Consider the following 19,481-nt stretch of genomic DNA (forward strand, 5'->3'; position numbering starts at 1 on the left):
CAGGTTAAACCAGTGGTCAGGGACTATTTTGTGGCCCGCGATCTGTCCTCTCTACTTCACAAGTTTTCCGATTGTGGAGAGGACAATCACGTACAGACCGCAAGTGCTGTAATTGACTTGCGTTGGAGGGAATGTTGGCAAATGGCCTCCTGGTGGCACTGTGCTTCTCCCAGTCTTAGCCTCCCTCCGCCCACTTTGGCTTGCATCTCTAGGCGGCATTAGCGGCTGCCGGGTTGCGCTGTGCATCTCGCGATCTCAGCCTCCCTCCGCTCCCTCTCAGCCCTGATCCGGAGCGCACAGCTCACTCTGCCCTGCAGCACAGCTCACTCTGCCCTGCAGCTCGCCCACAAGCACCAGAACCAAGCAACGAGGCATCACAGGCTGTGGTGGTGGTTGCAGTAGTGTAGGGCTGTAGGCCTTTGGCAAGTATGTGAAAAATGTGTTTCTTTGGAAATTGCAATCCCCCTGCGTCTTCACTACTCTGAATAACTTCGTATCGTCCGCAAGTTTAATCACCTCGCTCATCGTACCTATGTCCAGATCATTTATAAAGTTGTTGAAGAGCACAGGTCCAAGCACCAAGCCCTGCGGCATCCCACTGGTGATGCTCTTCCAATGCGAGAAATGTCCATTTATCCCCACTCTCTGTTTCCTATGCTTCAGCCAGTTTTTTATCCACGTGAGTATTTTACCCTTGATTTCATGACTCGCAATTTTCCAAAGTAGTCGTTCATGCAGAACCTTGTTAAACACCTTCTGGAAATCCAGATATACAATGTCGACTGGGTCGCCCTTGTCTATCTGCTTGTTTACTCCCTTGAAGAAGTGCAGCAAGTTTGTCAAACAAGATCTGCCTTTGCTGAAACCATGCTGGCTGGCCCTCATCAGACCGTGTCCGTCAAGGTGATCAATGATGTGGTCCTTTATCAGCGCCTCTACCATTTTTCCTGGTACCAATGTCAGACTCATCGGTCTGTAGTTTCCTGGGTCTCTCCTCGAACCTTTTTTGAAGATCGGCGTAACATTCGCCACCTTCCAGTCCTTTGGAATCTTTCCTGATTTGATCGATAGATTGGCTATTAGCTGAAGCAGTTCTGCTATAGTCCCTTTCAGTTCCTTGATGACCCTCGGATGGATACCATCCAGTCCTGGGGATTTATCGCTCTTAAGCCTATCTATCTGCCTGCATACCTCTTCTAGACTGACCGTTAACCCTGTCAGTTTCCCTTTTTCGCTTCCAGCATATAGCCTGATGGGTTCCGGTATGCTGTGTTTGTCCTCTTCAGTAAATACAGATGCAAAAAATGTGTTCAGTTTGTCGGCGATTGCTTTGTCTTTCTTTAGCGCTCCCCTTATTCCTTGGTCATCCAGCAGTCCCACTGCTTCCTTCGCAGGTCGTTTCCCCTTAATATATCAAAAGAAAGGCTTGAAGTTTTTTGCCTCCTTGGCTATTTTCTCCTCATAGTCTCTTTTGGCCCCTTTTACCACCTTATGGCACCTGCGAGGATATTGTTTGTGCTTATTCCAGTTTTCATCCGTTTTTGAGCTTTTCCATCCCTTAAACGAACTCTTCTTATCTCTGATCGCTTCCTTTACCTCTACAGTGAGCCACGCCGGTTCTTTGTTCTTTTTGATCCCTTGTTGATACACGGTATATAAAGATTTTGTGCCTTGGTGACCATATCCTTAAAAAAGGGACCAAGCTTGTTCTAGCGGTTTTATAGTGTTCATCCTCTTCTTAATCTTCTTCTCTACCATGCGTCTCATCCCTTCATAATTCCCTTTTTGGAAGTTCAGTGCTGTGGCCTTGGTGCTAGACCGATGTTTTGCCCCTGCGTCCAGGTCGAAGCGGATCATATTTGATCACTGTTTCCCAGCGTCCCTTCTATTTCTACATCTTGTGCTGATCCTCGCAGCCCATTTAGAATTAAGTCCAGAATTGAGTTTCCTCTTGTATTTTCCTTGACAAGTTGTTCCAGGAAGCAATCGCCTACAGCATCCAAGAACTTGGTCTCTCTAGTGCAGCTGGAGATGCTTAGGTTCCAATCTATCCCCGGATAGGTGAAGTCACCCATAACTGCGTTGCCTCCCTTGCAGTTGTGTTTAATCTCGTCCGTCATTTCTCTATCAATTTCCTCGGACTGCCCTGGGGGTCAGTAGTAGATGCCGATCTTCGTTTCAGGTCCATTTGTTCCTGGAATTTTGACCCATAGAGACTAACTTATCTGTCTGTTGTGGCGTGTTCTCTCCAGTAGATTCAATTCCCTCTTTGACGTATATGGCAAGGCCCCCACCTTTTTGAGCCACTCTGTCTCTGCTGTATAGTTTGTATCCCGGTAGGACTGTGTCCCAGGCATTTTCCTCAGTCCACCATGTTTCTGTGATGCCGATGATATCAACGTTATCCTTTTGTGCCACAGCTTCTAATTCACCCATCTTATCTCTAAGGCTCCTTGCGTTCGTGTACATACACTTGAGTTTGCAGCCAGTTTCCTTCTTGCATGTCCTTCTCTCTTGTGTCCCTTTCGGATTTTAATTCTGAACCCTTTCCTAATGTATATAAAAGTGTTCAAATGCATTGTAAAGCAGTAATACTATCTGAAACATAAGTCTATATTAATAACCAAATTTGCAACTCCTCTCAACTGCCTCACTGTGTCGTCCAACTTTATATATATGTATAAACAACCAAATCTGGTACGTTCTACTCCATGTATGTTAATTTGTAACAAAACAACAAGGCAAGCAGTCCACCAAAGAATCCAACGTGGAAGAAAAGAAGATCGGCAGACAATTAGGAGATTCAATTCAGGTTTATTTAAGGTGCTTCCAGGAACCATACCTGATGCATTTCGTCAAACAAGGCTGGTCAATGATAACATAAAACCATGTCTTCCATACACACAGGACACAGAACCACCCTCACCCAGTATGGAATAAATAATCACAAACTAAACTCCCGCTCCCTTTTTTACAAAAGCACGAAAGAGGTTTTAAACACTGGCTGGTGGGCTGAATGTTCTGCACTGTTCTGGCGATCATAAGGAGAAGTTCAGAGCATTCAGCATGCTGGCTTGTGCTACAAACTGAAGGAACGGTACAGTTTAGGGCAGGGTGCCCAATAGGTCGATCGCGATCGACTGGTAGATCGACAAGGCAAAGTGAGTCGATTGCAGAGCCCATCCCGGGCTCCATGATAGACTCGTGTTGCCTTCACAATCTACTGGGCCAGTCAGCCTTCCTCTCCCCAACATCAATTCTGCCGTTGGAGAGGAAGTTCCGGGCCAGCCAATCGTTGCCTGGCTGGCCCGGAACTTTCTCTCCGACGGCAGAATTGCCGTCGGGGAGAGCAATGCTGGTCGGCCCGATGCAGGGAAGTAGGGAGAGCTTTGGGCGGCGGTGGCTTTGGGGCCTGTTCCCTAATGGCAGCGGCGGCTTGGGGGAGGGCAGGGAGAAAGAAAGAAAGGGGGCAGGCAGCGAAACAGAAGGAAAGAAGGGAAACAGAAAGAAAGAAAGGGGGCATGAAGAGAGAAAAAAAGAAAGGGAGGCAGGGAGAAAAAAAGGGCAGGGAGAGAGGAAGAAAAAGTTGGGGGAGGGAATGAGTTCTGAAGGAGAGGAAGCATACAGGCTGAAAGAAGGGAAGAAAGATTGGATGCACAGTCAGAAGAAGAAAGTGCAACCAGAGACTCATGAAATCACCAGACAACAAAGGTAGGAAAAATGATTTTATTTTCAATTTAGTGATCACAATGTGTTAGTTTTGAGAATTCATATCTGCTGTCTATATTTTGCACTATGGCCCCCTTTTACTAAACTGCAATAGCGGTTTTTAGCATAGGGAGCCTATGAGCATCAAGAGCAGCTGGGCATTTGTGGTTTAGTAAAAAGGGATGGGGTATATTTGTTTGTTTGTTTTTGTATGGTTGTTACTGAGGTGACAGTGCATAGAGTCATCTGCCTTGACCTCTTTGAAAAACCCCCGGAATATAAATGATGATTAACATTTTCTCTGCGTACAGTGTGCTTTGTGTTTTTTTAAAATTTTATTGTTGGTAGATCATTTTGAGTTGATCATTTTAAAAGTAGCTTGCTAGCCCAAAAAGTGTGGGTACCCCTTGTTTAGGGGTGAAGAAACAGTGGTGGATATCCCCCAATACTGATCAAAATATAAAGATAGCAGATATAAATTTGAAAAAAGAGAAATAACAAATCACTTTATAAATTAACAACTAAAAATAAAACAAACAATGGAAAATAAGATAATAGTATTTTATTGGACTAATACATTTTTAAATTAGCTTTCAGAGGTCAAATCCTCTTCTTAGATCAGTAAAGTATCCAAGACATGTCTAATTATCGACCTATAGCTAACATACCATTTATGGCTAAACTTACTGAAAAAATTGTCTTTCACTAAATTTCTGATTTTATTGAGAAAACAAAGGTTCTACATCCCAACCAAACTGGTTTTCGTCATTATCATTCTACCAAACTCCCTCTGCTAGGACTAACCACAAAAATACTCTACCATCGTGACCATCATCAGTCAGTTCTGTTCTTCTCCTTAGATCTTTCCTCTGCTTTTGACACCATTGATCATAAATTATTACTATCACGTCGTCACGAACTTGGCATAACAGGTCAAGTCATGGACTGGTTCGCCTCTTATTTTTCAGATAGATCATCTAAGGTTATTTTCAATGGTGCATCATCTGAACCTTTTTCAACTAAACACGGAATTCCACAAGGCTCCATTTTGTCGCCATTACTTTTTAACATCTTTATGTCCCCCCCCTTTTGACTGTGGGACAATCCATTGGCTTCACCACATTTGCTTATGTTGATGATGTGCAGTTAATCCACCCCATCAATCTTAATAACATAGAGGATGTTGCATCCATCAACCACAAACTAGAAAAAAATCAAATTGTGGTTAGATTCAAATAGGTTGTCCCTTAACATCAATAAATCAAAATTAATGATCTTTCCCTTGAAATTTGAATTTCTTCCAATTAAAGTCGTACCCACTTTAAAGCTGCTAGGAGTCACTTTTGACTGTAAATTTTCCTATCACAATCATATTAGTACGGTTGTTTAGAAATGCTTTCACCGTCTCTAAACTACTAGACCCAGCTTCCTTGAATACACTGATCCATTCTTTGGTAATTTCTTGTTTAGATTATTGTAATGCCCTTTATAAGGGCATTACAAAAAAAGGAAATAAGACGCTTTCAGATAGTGCAGAATACAGCTATCAAGATTATTTATGGCGCAAAGAAATATGTTCATGTTTTTCCTCTTCCGTTGAACATAGAATTAGCTACAAAATCTTACTTTTAACTTTTACAACTCGCTCAAACAATCAACCAGAGTTCATTGATAGACTCCTAATTCCTTATAGTCTCACTAAATCGCTTTGTTCTATATCACAGAATCTCCTTGTCGTAGCAATCTCCTGGGAGACTGTGACTAGCGGTGTGCCCCAGGGCTCGGTACTTGGGCCCATCTTATTTAATATCTTCATAAATGACCTGGAGGATGGAACATCTAGTGAGATCATCAAGTTCGCAGATGACACAAAGCTATGCCGGGCAATCAAATCGCAGAAGGACAGCGAGGAACTCCAGAGCAACTTGAGCCGATTGGAAAATTGGGCAGATAAATGGCAGATGAAGTTTAATGTGGAAAAATGCAAAGTCATGCACTTAGGCAGAAAAAATAAGGAACACAAGTACAGTATGTCAGGTGCAACTCTGGGAAAAACCGAACAGGAAAGGGACCTGGGATAGGACCCTGAAGCCGTTAGCACAATGCGCGGCGGCAGCGAAGAAAGCGAATAGAATGCTAGGCATGATAAAGAAGGGAATCACGAGTAGATCGGAGAAAGTAATACTGCCGCTTTATAGAGCGATGGTCAGACCACACTTGGAATACTGCGTCCAACATTGGTCTCCATACCTAAAGAAGGATATAAAAGTACTCGAGAGGGTGCAGAGACGAGCAACAAAGCTAATAAAGGGCATGGAGAACTTGGAATATGAAGAATGACTTAAGAGACTGGGAGACTGCGAGGGGATATGATCGAGACTTTCAAAATACTGAAAGGAATCGACCAAATAGAGCAGGATAAAAAACTATTTACAATGTCCAATGTGACAAGGACAAGAGGACATGGACTATGCTAAGGGGGGACAGGTTCAAGACAAATATCAGGAAGTTCTGCTTCACGCAACGAGTGGTGAAACCTGGAATGCTCTCCCAGAAGAGGTAATTGCGGAATCCACCGTTCTAGGGTTTAAGGGTAAGTTAGATGTACACTTCCTTATGAGTGGCTTAAGGTGACATAGGTAAGGGTAAGCTAGATGCGCATCTCTTATGAGAAGCTTAGAATGATATGTGGACTAATACTATGCCAGGGTACACTTGGGGCCTCCGCGTGTGCGGATTGCCAGACTTGATGGACCTAGGGTCTGTTCCGGAGATGGCACTTCTTATGTTCTTATATTCCATCATTAAAATTAATCAACACGCTGAGATCCAACAATTTCGCTGTCACTGCACCTTCTTTCTGGAATTCGCTGCCTAATCATTTATGAATCGAATCTGTGCTAAAGCAATTTAAAGCAAAATTAAAAACATTCTTGTTCCAAGATGCTTTTGGATAACAACTGTCCTTTTAAGGACTAAAACAAAGTTTTATAGCTTGTTACCCTTACCTATTGTTTTTCCCTTAATTGTGCTCTTTTCTCAAAGATTGTAGTTCTCGACCTTCTTTCCTAATTGTGTGTAGTTAGTATATATGTTTGTATGTGTTTACTAACCTAACCTGGTTCTGTTTAATAATTTAACTTTAACTTGTTTTTAAGATACTTTTTATTTCTGTACATTGCCTAGAAATTTGATTAAGCGATATAAAATTTTTTTAATAAACTTTAAACTTGTTTCCTGTCCTAACCTGAGGAAGGAGAATTTGGGCTCTGAAAGTTAGTCAAAAATGTATTAAAATTAGTCCAATAAAATGATCACCGTATTTCCATTTTCTATTTCTAAACATTTATCAACACAGCTATAATACTACTTTATCCTAAAGCAATAAAATATAATTTTTTCTACCTTTGTCATGTGGTTTCTGCTTTCCTAATCTTCTAGTCATTCTCTTCCTTCCATCTACAGTCTGCCCCTTCCAGAAAATGTCTGTCTCCCTCTGCCATGTCTCTTCTAGATCCTCCTCCTTTGGTCTGGCATCCATTATCTTCCCTCTGTTCCCTCATGGTCTGGCATCTTTCTCCTTTCATCTCTTTCCCTCCCCCCTGTAGTTTTTAGCATCTCTCTCTTCTCATTTCCTCTGCTCAGATCTGATATCTCTGTCTCCTTCCCCGTTCTCTGGCATCTCTCCTCCTTTTCCTTTCCTTCTCTGGTCTTCCTTCTTTATTTTCTGTCTCCGTCTAAATTAAATTCTTTCTTACTATGCAGTCCTCAGTTTCCCTCATTTCACTGTGTCTAACTACAGCATGCCACCCCTTCACCCCTCCACTATCTCACTAACTATCTTCTTCCCCCATCCACCATATGTCCTTTTTCTTTATCCACTCCTTCCATCCAGTATGTGTTCTCTTTCTCCACTTTCATTCAGCATTTGCTCTCCCTTCTCAACTGACATCCGTCTGCCCTCTTCTCTCTACCCCTTCTCCCTACTTTCATCATCTGCCCCCTTATCTCTCTCACTCCCTTCTCCCCATGATCTGGTCTTATAGTAAAACTAAAACACGTCCAATGATAAAAAGAGAACACCACATAAGAGGCTATATTAATCCAGAAGAATACTGGTCGCACTACGAACTGCAAACGGAGATAGAAGGAATCGATTTCTGGGATCACTAGATGATGACCAGCACATCCATTCTAGATAAAATTGTCCCCAAACGTAATAGCAAAAGCAATGCAAACAAATATAACAAATGGATCGACATCGAACTTCTAAAAACGAAAGAACTAGCCAGATGATTGGAAAGAACCTGGAAAAAAATAGGAGAATCAGCAGACCGTAACAAATGGAGAGCTTTTATAAAAATATACAAACAAATGATAAAAGACAAACGTAAAGCATTCTACTCCACTAAAATTAACTCATCTTGCAATGATTCGCAAGAAATCAATACAAAAGAGCTATTCAATCTGGTCACGAATTTATTTGACACCACTCGATACACCATACCACACACAACACTAAGTTACCCTCTACGAATAACTTAGCGCTGCACTTCGATTCAAAAATTAAAAACCTTAGAAATCACTGCTCAACAAACGACCCTAATGATCATCAAATAGCTAACACCCAAGGAAATGACATACCAGCAGACATGATCTGGAGCTCCTTTCAAGACCTAAAATGGAGTGATTACACCAAACTATACAACAAATACTCTAAAACTTATTGCGTTCTGGACTCATATCCCCCAGAAATTATGAAAGCAGCACCATTACAATTCAAACTATCGCTACTACAATACCTGGCCCACAACTTAAAAAATGGGAAGTTCCTCTCTAATAACAGTCACATAATAATAACCCCAATTCTAAAAAATCGTAAAGAACCCTCAGCCCTAATAACCAACTTCCGGCCCGGAGCATCCATTCCGTTTATTGTAAAAATCAAGGAGGGACTAGTACATACCCAACTGATGGACTATCTTAATCAGTTCTCTCTTCTACACGAAACCCAATCCGGTTTCAGATCTTTATTCAGTACGGAGACAGTAATTGCAGCTATTTTAGACAACCTGCGCCTACTGTTTAGCAGGGGCCTCAATGCATTGGTTATGCAATTCGATATGAGTTCAGCCTTTGACCTGGTAGACCACAGGAAAATGCTACAATGCCTAGACACCATTGATATCAAAGACGAGGTGCTGAACTGGTTTCGTGGCTTCCTTACATCCCGCACCTATCAGGTACGCTTCAATTATGAGCTTTCCGATACCTGGAGCAATCCATCCAGTGTGCCACAAGGGTCACCATTGTCTCCATTGCTATTTAACGTCTACATGTCCTCACTGAGCTTGCAATTAACTCAGCTGGGGATAAAACTATTCAGTTATACAGATGACTTCACGATTATAATCCCATTTGCTGACTCTATCTCGGAAACTATTCCCAAGTCCAGGTGGACTCCTTAATCAGAAAAGGTTTCTTCACTCTCTGGAAACTCAGATCCATTAAAGCTTATTTCGAAACGTCGGCATTCAGAACCCTGGTCCAATCCCTCGTACTAAGTCAACTTGACTACTGTAACATCGCCTACTTAGCTATTTCCCCAAAAAATATGCGACGTGTACAACTAATGCAAAATGCAGCGGCCAGATTAATCTTCGGACTAAAGAAATTCAATCATGTATCACCCTACTATCGGCAGTTACATTGGCTATTGATGGAAGCACGCATAAAGTTTAAATTCGCCTGCTTCTGCTTTAAAGCGCTAAACGGACTTGCCCCTAAATACATAATTGACCTTTTCTCCTTCTCTGCCAACAGACACAAGAGAAGCTCTCATTCCTACTTCGTTTCCCCCCCCCCCCAGTTAGAGGTTGTAAACTGAAAAAACACCATGAACACCTTCTTTCACATCAAGCAACATTGTGGGGTAAAGACCTAGATCAACTGCTTTCGCCCACTACTTATGAGGAATTCAGAAAACGTCTAAAAACTCAACTGTTTCTAAAGTATCTAGAAAACTGACCCACTCATTTTCTTTCTCCTCCATAGTGATTCCTCTGTCCTATTAATCTCTTTCTCCTCAACAACGCATTTCCGGTCCTATTAACTCTCTTCTTCCCCCTTCTTAAATTCAATCAATTTGTACCTCGCTTAATCTATTGTAAACCGCATAGAACTTAACGGTATTGCGGTATATAAACTATTATTATTATTTCCATCATCTGCCCCTTCTCTCAATCTCTCCATCCACCCCAGGCCCATCTCCTTCCCTTCCTCTCACCTTTCTTACCAATTTTGGCAACAAGATCAGCAACGGCCTCCCCCACGACGACACTCAAGATCGGCAACGGCCCCCTCTCCCCCGGTGACTACCTCAAGATTGGCAACGGGTCCCCGCCGACATCAACAACACTTAAGATCAGCAACACGATGCTCCCCTCTGATGCGAACTGCCCGGGTGGAAACAGGAAACTGCGTCAGAGGGGAAGCTTTGAGCTGAGCACAGCGTTGCCAGTCTGAAGTGCTGTTGATGCCCGGGGAGGAGGAGGCCCATTGCTGATCTTGAGTGCCAGGGGGAAGGCCATTGCCGATCTTGAGTTCCATCGCGGGAGAGGGGGCCCTTTGCCAATGCCCCCCATCGCCATTGGAAAAAAAAGGCTCTCTCTTTGCCCTCCTTCAGCGGGCCCCCTAACAATTTCGGGCCCTAGGCACGTTCCTACTGGGCTTATCCTTTAATCCGGCCCTGATTCTGGCCAGAGATTTTTCAACGTCCTCAAAGACACTTCCCTCCATGCTTTCTCAATGATTTTTAGGCAATGGACGATATTGTAGTGATCCTTCCAGAACTCTTGGAGAGTCAGTTCCGTTTCATTTGTAACTTCAAAACATCTCTGAAACATAGCCTTGGTGTACAATTTTTTTGAAGTTCGAGATCACCTGTGTCAGGTTCGTTAGTGGCCCCCACAATGTATGGTGGTAGGGGTTAAGTGAGAGGCGCCCTGACAAACGCCCGGTCCCAGGTTCAGTTCCCTCACTGAAGACTCACCAGGAAGTAGAATCAAAGAGGCACAGCCAGAGGTGATTGCATAAAGAATATATTATAGAAATAATCTTACAGAAAAGCAATATTCTGAAGCATTACAATAATTAAGCATTACAATTAAGAAGAGAGCAAAGCAGTTTCCCTGCCTTACATAGTTCAGATACAAAGAGACAGAGAGTCTGAAGTTCTAGGGAGAGCCAGAGAGAGAGAAAGAGAGCCAAGACCCAAGAGCCCAGAGATAGATAGATAGATTGATAGATAGATGTGTTTTGCAGAGAGGAGGCTTTTATAGCTTGGAATCTTATTCTGAATATAGAAACTATTGTATGTCCCAGTATCTTTCTGTTTAGAATTTGTAAACTGTTTGAAACAATGGTTAATTTAATTGCTAAAGAGGGTGTGATACTTGCAGGCATGGTTGATGGGATTAGTCTCTGGCTTCTTTGTCCCATTCAAGCCGCCTATCTTCTTGATCTGTGCACCTGGACCCATTGTCCTAAGCACCCTCTTAATCAGGCATTAACACCTTTTAGTTAATCATGATTCAATCAGGGCTACTTGAAACATATCAATCAGGGCTACTTAAAACCGTCTCCCTGCCCTCAGGGTCTATCTGCATTCCCATGCCAGAGTCAGATTGATATAATTTCCCATAGGCCTTCGCTGACATAAGTAATGCCAACTAAAAATGCTGAATGGTAGCGATAGCTAGGCTGACAACCTGCTGGTCCATGGGCTGTATAAGAGGAGCTGTTTTTGCCCACCAAGTTATCCTCTAGGCCTGGAGGATGTGCAGGAGCATTGTCGAGGACAAGGATAGCCTTTATCGAGAGATTTTTCTCCTACAGGTAAGCCTTTACACGAGGAGCAAACTCTTCGTGTATCCACTCAGCAAAGAACTGCCTGGTAACCCATGCTTTCACATTTGTTCTCCACAAAACATTACGTTTGCTCTTAATGATGTTATTTTTCTTAAAGACCCGTGGATTTTCTGAATGGTATACGAGGAGAGGTTTGATCTTGCAGTCCCCACTAGCATTACAACACACCAACAGAGTAAGACTTTTCTTTCTTTGAGATGTACATTAGAGAGTTGCACGGGGACAGAAATCCCACCCGTCTGAGGAATCCCACCCGTCCCCGATAGGAATCCCCCTCTGTCCCCGCCCGTCCCTATAAACTTCAGAAATAGTTATTTCATTTAATTATGCTACTGAATTAAAGGCTCTGGTAGAGACCCATTTACAAATAAGTAAAGAGACTTTATTAATTTGGAAATATTAATTGGGAAGAATATATACTTTGTAAATGGGTTTCTACCAGAGCCTCTAATGTAAATATAAAATATAAATACTCAGCTGATGAGAACCCCCAAGCTGTCAGCTGAGGACTTCCTTTGCAGCTGGCCATGGGTCCCTTTTGCCAAGCTTGGTAGGCAGCAGTAGCGTCCCCGAGTCACAGATGCTGGCACCTCAGTGGCTCTTGGATGTTGCCAGCGACTGCTGTGCTTGGTGGAGGGGAGTTCTGGCTGTCTCTAGAGGAGGTCCTTTGCTGGCGGTGCTTGGGGATCCCTACCAGTCACAGCAAGGATCAGCAAGTACTTCAACACTTTAGAAATAAAACCAGAAATGCATTTCCTTTTCTTTTGAACACAATACAAAGACATCTGCTATATACATTTTCTAAAGCTAGCATATTTTAATCAATAAATTCCATTTTTTACCTTTGTTGTCTGGAGGCTTATTTTTCCATAAAGTTGGTCCCAATTTCTTTTTTCCGCTTTCCCATCTTCTGTAAATTCTTCCGTTGCTGTCCATTGGTTCCTCCTACCATGGTCCAGCATTTATCCCTTTCTCATCTTTCGTGCCTGCCCACCAGCCCCATGCCCAACATTTCTCCTTCTATCACCCCTCTCCAGCACCATGCCACATCTCTCCCTCCATTCACCACTATGTCCAACATTCCTCCCTCTTGCATCCATTTCAATCTGTCCCACTGTTCCCTTTCCACCACAATATTTCTCCCTCTCAACTGTACCTCACTCCCTCCCTATGACCAAAATTTCTCCTTTCTTCCATTCCCGTGTACACAACTATCTCTTTCCCTCCCTTCCTCTCTCCCAAGTTCATGCCTTCTGTGTCCAAAAATGCATTCCCTCCCCCACCTCAGCATCTCTTTCCCTTCCTTCCTCTCTCCCAAGTCCATGCCTTGTATCCAAAACACACTCCCTCCCCCACCTCAGCAACCCTTTCCCTCCCTTCTTCCATCCTTTCCCAAGTTCATGCCTTGTGTCCAAAACGCACTCCCTCCCCCACCTCACCATCTCTTTCCCTCCCTTCTTCTATCCTCTTTCCCAAGTTCATGCCTTGTGTCCAAAATGCACTCCCTCCCCCCACCTCAGCATCTCTTTCCCTCCCTTCTTCATCCTCTTTCCCAAGTTCATGCCTTGTGTCCAAAATGCACTCCCTCCCCCACCTCAGCATCTCTTTCCCTCCCTTCTTCATCCTCTTTCCCAAGTTCATGCCTTGTGTCCAAAAACGCACACCCTTCCCCCTTTTGTGTTCCGTGTTTGCCTCCCAGCCCTCATCTGCAAGCAAATTACCAGCAACTTTCTCAGCCAAATGGAGCTCGAACCGCGAAGCTCGTCTTCTATTTCCTGCCTGCACTGCCCCAGCACACATATCCGACCAGAAGTCTTCCCTGATGTCAGCGTTGACGTCGGAGGGAGGGAGGGCTTTGCTTAAACCTCCCTCTAACGTCAGCGCTGACATTGGGGAAGACTTCCAGTCGGCTATGTGTGCTGGGGCAGTGCAGGTAGGAAAAAGAAGACGAGTCTCGCGGCTCGAGTTATATCGAACCCCGCAGGATCCCCGCGACCCTAGGGGGTGTCCACATGGGATCCCCGCAACCCTAGTGCAACTCTCTAATGTACATTCGCCTGTTTCGTCACAATTGAACACTTGGTTCGAAACATAGCCCTCATTGATCACAAACTCCTTGAACACCTTTACAAACTTTTCAGCTGCTTCCAAATTAAAACTGGCTGCCTCCCCATGCATAACAACGCTATGGATCCCAGTCCTTTTCTTAAAGTTCTTGAACCACCCTCTACTGGATTTAAACTCCTCCTTTTCATCAGTAGTATCAAACAGGCCTTTCACTAGATCATCGTGAAGGACCTTGGGCTTTCTCACAAATAATTGTCTCAGAAATCACATCACCAGCAAGCTGTCTTTTATTAATCCAATACAGAGGAGTTTTTCCATCTCTTCCATACTCTTTAATCTCCTAGAAGTCAGTGTCATAACACCTTTGACCACATCAGCTGCTTTTATAACGATTTTTCAAAATCATACAAACAGTCGATTTAGGCATCCCAAACATAATTGCGAGATCAACCACACGTATATTGCTTTCATGCTTAGCGATAAGCTCTTTCTTAACCTCAATTGTAGCTCTAACAGCTTTCTTCTTGCTCTTATTTTCCGCTGGACACATGGCGAATACTGCTGAAAACAAACTGCATATGGATGGCATAAGGGCTGTGCAGGAACAATGCACTGTGGAAACGTATGCACGAACAATGTGCTGGGGCATATGCGCTGCAAAAATTGCTGCAGCTGCCGACAACGAACTGCATATAGACAGCCTAAGGGCTGTGTAGGAACAAAACGCTGTGGAAATGTACGCACAAACAATGTGCAGGGGGCATATGCGCTGTGGGAATGTATGCATGTACAGACGATCAACGTGCGGGGCTTACGTTCGGATTCCAAAGCAGCATTCAGATTCCGGGGCAAAATTTGCTCAAAAAAATTAGTTTGGATTCCAAATTGTGCGAGTTCTGGGGCGTTTGGTTTCCAAGATATCACTGTATAACAGGGGTGTCCAACCTGCGGCCCAAGGGCCCCATGCAGCCCCAGTTGAGGGTGATGCAGTGTTTTCCTCTGCTGCCCCTGGGTGTTTACTGCCTTGTCAGCTCCCTCCTCTGTTTTGCTGCAGCGTTTGTGCGGCCCCAGAAAAAATTTTTTGGGACAATACGACCCAGGGAAGCCAAAAGGTTGGACACTCCTGTGGCTTTATAAAATCCTAATGGAAACTCATGAGCAGTTGCACCTACATTCAAGTGACTATGCCTTTGCTTTGTTCAAATCCCATCCCTGTGCATACCTACTGTAAAAGTATACACTGGTTTGCATCCTGTATTCCTTTAGGTATGAAAATATTTATAAAATTACCCATACATATCTGGTGTTTCTGTTTGTAGTAGTGAGAAGAGGAGATTTGTGAGGAGAGACAGATCTTATCTTTTGACATAAGCTCTAGATTTTTTAATTTTTTTTTTTTGTATTTATACACCACTTATAACCTAAGCGGTTTACATTCAGGTACTCAAGTATTTCTCCTTGTCTGTCCTGGTGTACTCACAATCTGACTAACGTACCTGGGGCAATGGATTATTAAGTGACTTGCCCAGGGTCACAAGGAGCAGTGCTGGCCTTGAACCTGCAACCTCAGATATAAAGGTCTTGCTCACAAACAAGAAACTTAAAGAACTTAGGACTTGGTTCCCTATGTATTTTGTTGGCCCACTGAGTGAAAAGGTACCAAGACTGGGGTAAATGACTTATTTATACCACAAAATAGAGAGATATCAGCTGTATAATCCTGGAAAATTTCAGGCTCAGATATGGGCTGCTAATGTCTTTAAAACTGTTTATCAATAAAACAACCCCTCCCCCCAGAAATCACATACCTCACTTTAGGTACCTGCAGTTTTTAGGTTGTAGATCATGAAAAATGTCAAAGTTGTGAAAACAAATTGCACTGACCCATTCTACTGGTCGCCGTACATGAAGAAGGACATAGTATTACTTGAAAGGGTCCAGAGAAGAGCAACTAAAATGGTTAAGGGGCTGGAGGAGTTGCTGTACAGTGAGAAATTAGAGAAACTGGGCCTCTTCTCCCTTGAAAAGCGGAGACTGAGAGGGGACGTGATTGAAATATTTAAGATAATGAAGGGAATAGACTTAGTAGAGAAAGACAGGTTGTTTACCCTCTCCAAGGTAGAGAGAACGAGAGGCACTCTCTAAATTTAGAAGGGGATAGATTCCGTACAAATGTAAGGAAGGTCTTCTTCACCCAGAGAGTGGTAGAAATCTGGAACGCTCTTCCGGAGGCTGTTATAGGGGAAAACACCCTTCAGGGATTCAAGACAAAGTTAGACAAGTTCCTGCTGAACCAGAACGTATGCAGGTAAGGCTAGACTCAATTAGGGCACTGGTCTTTGACCTAAGGGCTGCCACGGGAGCGGACTGCTGGGCACGATGGACCACTGGTCTGACCCAGCAGTGGCAATTCTTATGTTCTTATAATATACAAAACTCAAAAATGAAAGTTGCCTCTCTAAACTTTTTAAATTGCCTTTATCTCTATTTGTAATACTACTTTTGGTTGTTTTTTGCTCAGCAGATCACAATAAATATAGGGCATGAATTCTAAGATCTTGGTATAAAGTGTGTGATTATCGATTGACACCCCTCATCTAGAGGCATACAGGTTTAAACATACTGGTTGAATTTCTTTTTCTTTTCTCTTTTTGGAAGGTCTGGGTATCCTGCAGGACTCTGGCCTGTGTGTGGTAGCAGACAAGCTGAACTTCATCCGCTACCTTTCCCATTTCCGATGTGTACACAGGGGTGCAGCATTTACGAAGATGAGAACAACCACAGTGCGCCGACTGCTGCCTGAGTCTTGGGGATTCCTGTGCCCTGTCCATACACCTGATGGGGAGCCCTGTGGCTTGATGAACCATATGACGGCTGTCTGTGAAATTGTTACATGGGCATCCTACACTTTATCCCTGGCAGCTCTGCTCTGCTCCCTAGGTACACTTAAATTCATCACTAGGTGAAAGGCAAGTTCTTGATCAGTGTCATTGATACTGCAGCCATGATGAAGATGTTGTGTTGTATATCAATTTGTATGTACATACAAGGTAAACAATTTGCTTAAGGTAGATGTAGATTAAACTGGTATATTTTAGTAAACAGGAAAAGGTTTGGGTTCTGTTGGGATTCCTAGTCGATGATCTCCATTCACCATTACAACTTTGGCATAGCAGTTTGGATTCAGAGTGGTTTGCAAAGTGAATTTGTTTCCTTTTCGAGTTGCATCAACAATAAAGTTGTTGTTCAAATTGAAGAAGAAGCTGGACATGTACTTGATATACACCTTACCTCAATGATCTGCCTCGTCTTGTTGAGATGAGCTCACCAAGTATTCAGAAATAAATTCATTCTTCTGCACAGATTCCTGGTTCATAGTCGAAAATGCGCAGGACAATTGAGCGCCGACAATACCGAGCAGACAATCGCGCGCAGGACATCAGCGCGCTGGACTTAAACTTAATTTTAAAGTGCTCCGAGGGGGGGGGTTGGGGAGGGAACCCCCGCAGTTAAGTTAGGACTGTTTGCGCTGCCTTTGGTTGGGTGTGTTGGGGGGAACACCCCATTATAGAGGGAAGAGGCGTTTTTCCCTATTTTTTAGGGAAAAATGTCAATTTCCTCTGTAATGTGGGGGGTTCTCCTCCCCCCCACACACACCCCCTCGGAGCACCCCTCTGAGCACTTTAAAATTAAGTTTAAGTCCGGTGCGCTGATGTCCTCCTCGGTTTTGTCGGTGCTCGATTGTCTCGCGCGCTTTTGTCCCGTCACCCAGATTCCTTAATAAAAGTTCCCCATCCAGCCACATCTGAAGGAGACAGCAGCATAGCGATTTTTAATTTTCTTTCTGCAAGCAGCTGGAGCCTTGCAGTCACGTGCAGCTGCCAGAAACCTCCTCTGACGCAACTTCCTGTTTCTGGTTGGGTCAGAGGAGAACTTTCTGGTAGCCACATGCGACTTCAAGGCTCTGGCTGTTTCATGAAGGTAAGGGGAAGGAAGGGAGGGAGGGACAGACGGTGGCGATCGTTAAGAAGGAGGGAGGGGGCTGCTGGACCGCGCGATTGGTGACCGTGCGGGTTCCCTCCCTTGCTGACCTACAAATATGTTCATTCTGCTGCCCCTCAATATCTCGCCTCGCTTCTCTCTCCTTAAGCACCTCCCAGAGAACTCCGTTCCTCAGATAAGTCACTCAGCGTTACCCTTCTCCACTGCCAATTCCAGACTTACTTCCTTTCATCTAGCTGCCCCTTATGCCTGGAATAAGTTATCCGAGTTTGTCCATCAAGCCCCTTCCCTTGTTTAAAAGCAGACTGAAAACCCACCTTTTTGATATAGCTTTCAAACCTTAACCCTACTCCTCTGCCCTCCTACCCAGCCAGCTGATTAACCGTTCCCCTTAATTGTATCCATGACATCTTGTTTGTCTGTCTTGCCTGCTTAGATTGTAAGCTCTTTTGAGAGAGACTGTTCTCCTAGGACAAGCAGGATGAGTCAGCCACATATGGGTGTTGTCCCAACAGCTCCCAATTTGCGGATAAGCTCTCCAATAGCTCAGAGAGATTTTATTTTCTCTCTCTCTCTCTCTCTCTCTCTCTCTGAGCATGTGCAGTGCCCGGGCCCCACTGGGCATGCCCGAGCCTTACCCAATTCCCCCTGCTTCCCTCTGCTTCCCCCTAATCCCCAGTCTTTAGTTTCCGCTCGTTCCCATCGGTCGGATTTTTCCACAGCTCTCCATCACCATTTTGTTCACAATCAAGACTTTTTCTACTTACCATCTTGAAGATGCCAGAAACATCTAAGAAATGTCCGGGCTGCAGGAAAAGGATGAGTACACTGGATCCTCACGATCCGTGCGTTCGCTGCTTGGGCCCAGTGCACGAGGAACAGTGTTGCTTGCACTGTGCTCTCCTGTCTCCATGGGCACACAAGCTAAGGAAGAGGGCACTAAGAGACTTCTTGAAGCGAAGTGAGGCCCGAGAATCTTCCTCCAGCAGCCATCCTCATCGGAATGCTTACCATGTGCCTGCTTGTATCCGCACGCACGTAAGCCAGCCCTCCTGGACTTGTTTGTCTGTCTTGCCTGCTTAGATTGTAAGCTCTTTTGAGAGAGACTGTTATCTTACTCTTTGTGACACTGTACAGCACTGAAATAATTAATAGTAGTAGTAACTGCAGAGACAAGGCCATTCACTGCTCCACAGGGCGGTGAATGGCCTTGTCCCGTCCCTGCGGCGACCGCTTTTTTTCCCCACTGTTTCGCCGGGTTACCCACGGCTATCCTGTAACCGATTAGATTCTAAGAATTTCACTATCCTTTCTTTCAGCAATGCTTCCATTATTTTTCCAATAACCGAAGTGTGGCTTACCAGCCTGTAGCTTCCTGCTTCATCTCTGTGACCACTTTTGTGAATAGGGACCACGTCCGCTCTTCTCCAATCCCCAGGAACCACTCATGTCTCCAAAGATTTGTTGAACAAATCTTTAATAAGACCCGCAAGAACCTCTCTGAGCTCCCTTAATATCCTGGATGGATCCCTTCCGGTTCCATTGCTTTGCCACTTTCAATTTTTCAACTTTTAGCCATTTGCTCTTCCGCTTGCTCATTCACCAGACATATCTCTCTCTTGGCTTCATTCAGTTTCACCTGGTAGTCCTTTCTGTACTCCTCTTCTTGAGTTTTATTATATTTCACGAACGCCAACTCTTTTGCCTTTATTTTCTCCGCCACTAGTTTGGAGAACCACATTGGTTTCCTTTTTTTCTTGTTTTTATTTATTTTC

The 19,481-nt window shown here is 44.0% G+C and overlaps 1 protein-coding gene across 1 annotated transcript in view; it reads left to right on the plus strand.

Moving 5' to 3' along the window:
• POLR1B (RNA polymerase I subunit B) overlaps positions 1-19,481 on the plus strand; it is a 185,312-nt gene that overhangs the window by 110,105 nt on the left and 55,726 nt on the right. Inside the window, exon 9 of the mRNA XM_033936548.1 lies at positions 16,363-16,644. Coding sequence (XP_033792439.1) covers positions 16,363-16,644 — 282 coding nt within the window. The remainder of the gene's footprint in view (positions 1-16,362; positions 16,645-19,481) is intronic.

The sequence above is a fragment of the Geotrypetes seraphini genome, chromosome 3 (genome assembly GCF_902459505.1).
Source record: "Geotrypetes seraphini chromosome 3, aGeoSer1.1, whole genome shotgun sequence".
Lineage (NCBI taxonomy): Eukaryota > Metazoa > Chordata > Amphibia > Gymnophiona > Dermophiidae > Geotrypetes > Geotrypetes seraphini.